The following is a 7057-nucleotide window of genomic DNA, read 5'->3' on the forward strand; positions in this document are numbered from 1 at the left end:
AAATCTAAATAAATAATTATGATAATTTACATTTGAAAAATAATATTTGTGCAATTCGATTTCTTATTTTCACAATTTTTAATGCATTAAGTTTAATTAATTCGTGTCTTTCAATAATTTAAATTTGACAGTTCTATAACATTAACATGTAAAGAACTGCAAATTAGTCATAACAGCCCCCTTTAACGCCAAAATTTTTCACTGGAAGCGCTGGCATCGATTTTACTGTCCCCACCATGACTACGCACACAACGAATAAAGGGCATTAATAAGAATGCATATAATTGGAGATGAACCTAAGAAAACGTTTTTTTGTCTTTAAGATAGTCCACTTAAACTTAATTTTCTTTTAAGATAAGTTGAATTTCTTCTAGTGTTTTTCCTTTAGTTTCCGGTAAAACAAAATAACCAAATGCTGCACCACATAAAGAACAAAAAGCAAAGAAATAAAACGGAATATATTCACCGTATAATTCGGCAATAACGTAAAATAATTTGACAGTAAATAAATTAGTTAAAGCCATGTAAGAATACAGAATACAAAACGCATACGCCTTAAAACTTGTATTAAACATTTCACTTGTTAAAACGAAAAACAATGGTCCAATTCCTATTCCAAAAGTAATTTTAAAAAGGATTAACGCAATTATGGGGACAATATTAAATGAGCTAATATTTTCATATTTCAGAGCTTTTAAATGGAAGTACAATCCAATCATTATTAGGGGAACTGTTGTAGCTACTGAGGAGAGTATTAATAATGGTCGACGACCCCAATTATCTACAGAAAAAAAACTAACAAAAAGGATTATTATTCCAACGACGACCATAATACTACCTCCTAAATTTGCATTTATGGGTGTTTCAGCTTTCTCGAAAAGTATTTGAGCATAGAGTAAAACTACCATAAATCCACAAAATTGATGAATGGAAGCAGCACCCATAACAATCCAAAAGGCTTTTCGATTTACTGGGTTTGTGAAAATTTGGTAGATATTTACATTCGCTGCACGTTGTATCTCAATTGCAGTTTTTATTCTTTCTAACTTAACTTCAACATAATTGGTTTGTGTTAATCTACGTAAGGAGTTCGCTGCTTTTTCTGGGCGATTTTTCATTAAATAATAATAAGGGCTTTCAGGCATCCATGAAAAAGTAAATATTAAGAACAAAATTACTAAGATAGCAATTGCTGAATTATACGTTACTGATATGCAGGGTACAATAATATTTTCAACTAAAAATCCCAACGAAAATTGAACTGCAATAAATATTGCTAAAGTTCCACGTATTTCTGGCGCCGCTATTTCACCAATGTAAACGGGTAGAATTGAAAATATAATTTGAGTGGCAACTCCACTAATAACTTCTGCCAAACATAATTGATACACATTGTTTGCGACACTTATGATAAGCCATCCAAATAAAAGTGGAATAGCAGCTAATAAAATAGTTACTTTTCGTCCACAATAATCAGCCAAAAATAACCCTAAAAATGGCCCAATTATAGCACCGATTTTTAAACAACTGGCAATCCAAGAAATTCCATCTGTGTCATTCATTTCTATATTTGTTTCATTTAACATCAATTGTCGTAACGTTGGCCCAATCCATCCATATTGCATTCCATTTGCAAACGCTGCCAAAGTTGCTAAAAGAAATTTGCAACAAAGAAAGACTTTAATCATGTACTTTTTTCATGTATAATGTTTTCGCAATGTATTTATAAAAAGCGGGACACTGGTGCAAAGAACCTTGCATGAAATGGCATTTGGCTCACAGTTAAATTGTCCGAAATTCGGATGTGTCTGAATAAAAGTCACAATAGATGTATTCTCAATAATAAAGCACAATCAACCATTTAATAGTTATTTACGATACTAATGGGATAACAGCATTATTAACGTACGCATGTGAAATTTGCACTACGAATGCGTAGCACGAGTTGGGCAATCGCAGAAGTACGTTAATAATGCGTTATCACACGTATATCGTACAAAAACTTTATCAACGCCTCTAAAATGTGAAAATAAATGATAATTATAAAATTTGTCTTGACTTATTCAATACGATACAAGTGCATTAATGAATTAGGGCGCTAATGAACAATTTATCCCACGCATGCTGAGTGAGAAAATTAGTTTCTACTCACGTGCGTGGATAAAAATATATAGTGGCTTAGAATTAATAGCATTGTCATGTATTCTTAGAATTTAAACACTATTCCAATTTCAAAAAGTTTATTAAACGAGAGTCCATTTCTAATAGATGTTTGTTCCCTTTTTATAAATATTTCACGTGAAAGATGGCACGAAAAGAAATTGCATCAAATTTATTCTCACCAAAGAAAGTGATTCCATATTGAACAATGTGCTGTTTGCTCCAGTGATCCAGACTTGAATCATTTTGTATGCATTCGTTATCTACAAGCACATTACCGCATTCTAATAGTTTCGGAAATTCATCTCTAACAATTGACGATTTTGATACATCTCTCAGATCTATTCCATCTTCTTGCAAGTTCATTTCGATTTTTGAATTTTCTTTATTGAAATACTATTTATTATTTATGAAATACTTTCACTTATTTTACTTGCTTTATTAAATTAAGCTCTTGCTTTATTAAACTAAGCTCTTGCGTTATTTTTAATCAGACTTTAAACTAATCTAATTGAAAAAATCCTACAATTAAATTTAAAAAAATCCATAAATATAATTTAATTAAACGCCATTATTTGCGTTTTTTAATTAAAGGAATTTTATTGTTTGACATGCTCTTATTTAAGTTATTTTAAACTGTATTAAATATTTTTATGCATTTCCAATAGTTTGAAAAAAATCGTGAGCCGTATGTAAACAATAGGGTATTATCATTATTCAAAAATAAATTATAAAATTTGAAAAAAGTTAAAATTTATGTAAAAATATACTTAAATATTCTGATTTCGAGTCATAAAAGCACATTTTTCTTTTATAATTTTAAAATTAAAAACCGTAATTTTTAAATTGTAACTAATTTGTGTTATTTCGTAAAATGATACCGATATTACGTCATCAAATTGGATGCCCGCGTTTTTGACAGTTTAAAAAAGGTTTAAAATTTAATTTAAGTTTTTGGCAAGAAATTTACGTGTAAGCGTGTGTATTTTTCCGAAATAAATTTTTGGTGGCTTTTTATTAGCAAAATCAACATTTTGAAGTACTTTTTCAAAAATAGTAGAATACCCTATTGAAAATTAGTCATATTTTAAATAAAACGAATGGTTTATTGTAAATTTTATAAGATGATAGCGGCGGAATCGATTCAGATGTATCCTCGACCTCCTACGCACTCTACGAATAACGTTTTCGATGCTTTTCACTGCGGCTGGTTATAATTATTTATTGAGGAATAGACTGAAGAAGTACCTTAGATATTTTGCTCCACTACCTGGAAAACTATTCTTGTTATAAATCACAATCGACATAAAATGGCTAAGTCAAATGATATGCCACTTCCAGTATAAATATTAAAACAAAAAAGCCAGCTTTGAAAACACTTAAATAAAATTAGAATACAATATTTCTGAACCGCAATAATAACAATTTATGAAGCGTTGGATCAAGCCATTCAAACTGCATGCCAACTGAAAAGATCTAGGTCTAGTAAATTGCTAGAGCTAGACGATCAATTGATATCTGCTCTGAGGGAAATTATTCTATTACCAAAGTCTAAATCTATGGAATACTTCGCCATTTTCATTAATTGGAATTTGACCTGTGTGTAGGAATTATCCAAGGGAGAGGTTCAAACTTTTATTCGCCATGTAAGGTGATAAAGTCAATAGAAACAAGAAATTATTTTGCCGAGTAAGAGATTTAATTAGATCAAAATGTGATATTCAGCCACTGTTTTTTGTTGAGCTACAGAAAAGAACTTCTTCCAATACTCTGTGTACATCGACCTCTGGCAATGAACCAGTCAGGAATTGCTTAATGGATAATATTTTCGATGGATTTTGTTGGTATTTTAACTACTACCTATATTTAACATATTTGTGTAATCGAATTGATATTGAAAGAATTTTAATGCACTAATATTATTTCAGTTATTTGCTCGTAATTATCGAAGTTTAATTTGCTCTAAAGTCGCACGACTTTTGATATTGAAGGTTACCTGAACAATTAATTTTTCCAACACATATTTATTTAATCGAATGTTTCTTAGAAGTGCATGCTATTAAATAGAAGTAAAATTGCTTTTACATTGACGTTCATATTAGAGCTCGTAATTTTTGTGGTCTCGAGTCTCGAGACTTTTGTGTCGAGAATTTTGAAGTTATTGAGAAGTAGTATAAGTTAATTTTCTGTTTAATTAATCTTCATTTTTACAAAATATTGCCTTTTATAATATGTTTCACCAGGTATTAACTCAACTAAAATTCTTCAAAAAAAGCAATGCCTCTAATAACAAATTTTTCCTTAAAATTGTACAAATAACGGTATAATATAGAACACTTCACTCATCTGAAAGTCTCGGGAATTCCCGGAACTTAACCCAGGTGTATCAAAATTATTAGGTGAAAAATATTTCAAAAAAAAAATTCTTTTTCAGACAAATTGAATTTAATAACAACTCAAATTCTTTAAAATTAATTGAATTTCTTCTAATGTTTTTCCTTTAGTTTCTGGTAAAATAAAATAACTAAAAAGTGTTCCACATAAAGAACAAAAAGCAAAGAAATAAAATGGATAAAATTCTCCATAAAATTCAGCGATAATGTAAAACATCTTAACAATAATAAAATTAGTTAAAGACATGTACGAATAAAGCAAACACATAGCATACGACTTGAAATGTGTGTTAAACATTTCACTTGAATAAACAAAAAATAATGGACCGATTCCCAAACCATAGGATATTTTAAATAAAATTAATGCAATTACTGGTACAATACTAAATGAGCTAATATTTTCATAATTGAATCGCTTTAAATGGAAATATAATCCAATCATTATTAAGGAAACCGCTGTAGTAATCGACGAGATAATTAATAATGGTCGACGACCCCAATTATCTACAGAAATAATACTTACAAAATAAACTAATATTCCAACTGCACTTAGAATACTTCCACCTAAATTTGCATCAATTGGTGTATCAGCTAATTCTAAAATTACTTGAGCATACAGCAATACCACTACAAACCCACAAAATTGATGCAAAGATGCAACACCCAGAACAATCCAAAATGAGCAAAGATTGATTGGGTCTTTATAAAGTTTGAGAAAATCAATTTTTATTTCACGTTTAGTGTCTATGGCGTCTTTTATTGTTTCCATTTTTGCTTCGACGTAATCAGTTTGTGTTAACACTCGTAAAGATCTCGCTGCTTTTTCTGAATGATTTTTCATTAAAAAGTAATAAGGACTTTCGGGCATCCAACAAAAAGAGCATAATAACAGTAAAATTACTAAGATAGCAATTACTGAATTGAACATTACTGATATTTTTGGTACAATAATATTTTCTAATAAAAAACCCATATAAAATTGTAATGGAATAAACATTGCTAAAGTTCCTCGTATTTTTGGCGATACAATTTCACCAATATAAATTGGTAAAATAGTAAATATAGTTTGCGTGGCAACTCCGCTTATAAATTCCGCTATACATAATTGATATATTTTGTTTGCAATGCATATAATAAACCATGCAATTAAAAGTGGAAAAGCAGCTAATAATATAGTAGTTTTTCGTCCACAAGCATCAGCTAAAAATGATCCTAAAAATGGTCCAAATATACCACCAAGCTTTAAATTACCAGCTATCCAAGATATTCCACTTGAATTATCTATTTGTATATTTGTTTCGTTTAACATCAATTTATGGAGCGTTGGTCCAATCCATCCAAACTGCATGCCAGTTGCAAATGCTGACAGTGTTACTAAAATATTTATGCATTTTGTTAAAATATACATACCCCCTTCAGGACCCACAATAAAAATATGCAGTGAGTTGATCCTCAAAATCGCTCTAAAACTATCAAAAATTCTGAAACTTCAGGATCTCCCAGCTAATCTTATATATTTAAACGAGCAATTATTGTATATATATTTATATATCAGAAATCTCGGAAACGGATTCAAAAATTTTCATGAAAATAGGTGTGCAGGCTTTTTTTGAGATGAAAAATTGATCTAGCTAGGTTTCATTTTTAGAAAATTTCGTTTTATTCGTGTTTTCAGGAAAAACTAATACAAACTGCAAAATACGACTCTTCCTGGCATCTATTGGTGTTTATCGTAGTTAACGAAATAAAGTACATTACCGGGAAATTCAAATTGGTATTTGTGTTGAGACATTTTAAACAGTTCTTATATAAGCGATAAAATAAGTTTTTTAATTAAATTTACCTATCAATGAAATTCCATACTGAACACAATGTTGTTTGCTAAAGTGATGGTTTTTCATGACATTCCGTATTTTTTTTGACTCCACGGACACTTCATTCGATTCTGTTTCTGTTGAAAAATTTTCAATAACTATTGATGATTTAAATACTTCATTTTTTATTTTTCCATTTTCATACGAATCCATTTCGAAAAGAGTCTTTACTTCAGAACTATCCATATTTAATTATTTTCATCTTCAATTTTACGCTCTTTAAAACAAAACAGAAGAAAGTAAACTGTAACCATATTCTTACTTCTTAAAAAGCACATAATCAAGTACCAAAAATATGAATTTCAAGTTCGCATCTGTGTACATAAGATAAAATATTTTTCTTACAAACACATTTCATTTGTGATATTTCATAAATTTGAAAAAATTAATGGTAAACAAAAATTTTTTTTCTTGTTAAAAACCCAAAACAAATAGTTGAACTATGTGATATTTTATTCAATTATGTGCACTTATCTTATTGTACAAATACAGTCAAACCTGGATAAGTGAGAACTGGATAAATGAGAAAACTCTATAAGTGAGAGTAATCAGGACCCGTCATTTTAAGCTCCAGAAACCTCTATTAGCGAGAAACAGAGACCTAGTTTTTCCCTCATAGACCTCCGTAAG

At 29.6% G+C, this 7057-nt stretch overlaps 2 protein-coding genes across 2 annotated transcripts; both read right to left on the minus strand.

The window, feature by feature from the left end:
• Window positions 1-338: 338 nt before the first annotated feature.
• On the minus strand, window positions 339-2526 carry LOC123295848 (facilitated trehalose transporter Tret1-like). Its single transcript, XM_044877310.1, has 2 exons — window positions 2343-2526; window positions 339-1651 (listed from the first exon to the last, which is right to left on the minus strand). The coding sequence occupies exons 1-2, from the start codon at window positions 2524-2526 to the stop codon at window positions 339-341; spliced, it is 1497 nt and encodes a 498-aa protein (XP_044733245.1).
• A 136-nt stretch (window positions 2527-2662) lies between these two features.
• Window positions 2663-6613, minus strand: LOC123295849 (facilitated trehalose transporter Tret1-like). Its single transcript, XM_044877311.1, has 3 exons — window positions 6397-6613; window positions 4686-5927; window positions 2663-2682 (listed from the first exon to the last, which is right to left on the minus strand). Exons 1-3 carry the CDS (start codon window positions 6611-6613, stop codon window positions 2663-2665), a joined length of 1479 nt encoding a protein of 492 aa, XP_044733246.1.
• Between the last annotated feature and the right edge of the window lie 444 nt (window positions 6614-7057).

This window comes from Chrysoperla carnea, chromosome 3 (assembly GCF_905475395.1).
Source record: "Chrysoperla carnea chromosome 3, inChrCarn1.1, whole genome shotgun sequence".
NCBI lineage: Eukaryota > Metazoa > Arthropoda > Insecta > Neuroptera > Chrysopidae > Chrysoperla > Chrysoperla carnea.

Bases quoted from the DNA above. Each gene is read 5' to 3' on its own strand.
- LOC123295848 (XM_044877310.1), bottom strand. From the start codon at position 2,526: ATGAACTTGCAAGAAGATGGAATAGATCTGAGAGATGTATCAAAATCG. The intron at 1,652-2,342 runs GTGAGAATAAAT...AATTTCTTTTAG, and splicing joins ATATGGAATCACTTTCTTTG to CAACTTTGGCAGCGTTTGCA.
- LOC123295849 (XM_044877311.1), bottom strand. From the start codon at position 6,613: ATGGATAGTTCTGAAGTAAAGACTCTTTTCGAAATGGATTCGTATGAA. The intron at 5,928-6,396 runs GTAAATTTAATT...TAAATATTTTAG, and splicing joins GTATGGAATTTCATTGATAG to TAACACTGTCAGCATTTGCA. The intron at 2,683-4,685 runs GTTATTTTATTT...ATTTAATTGTAG, and splicing joins TTTATGTGGAACACTTTTTA to GATTTTTTCAATTAGATTAG.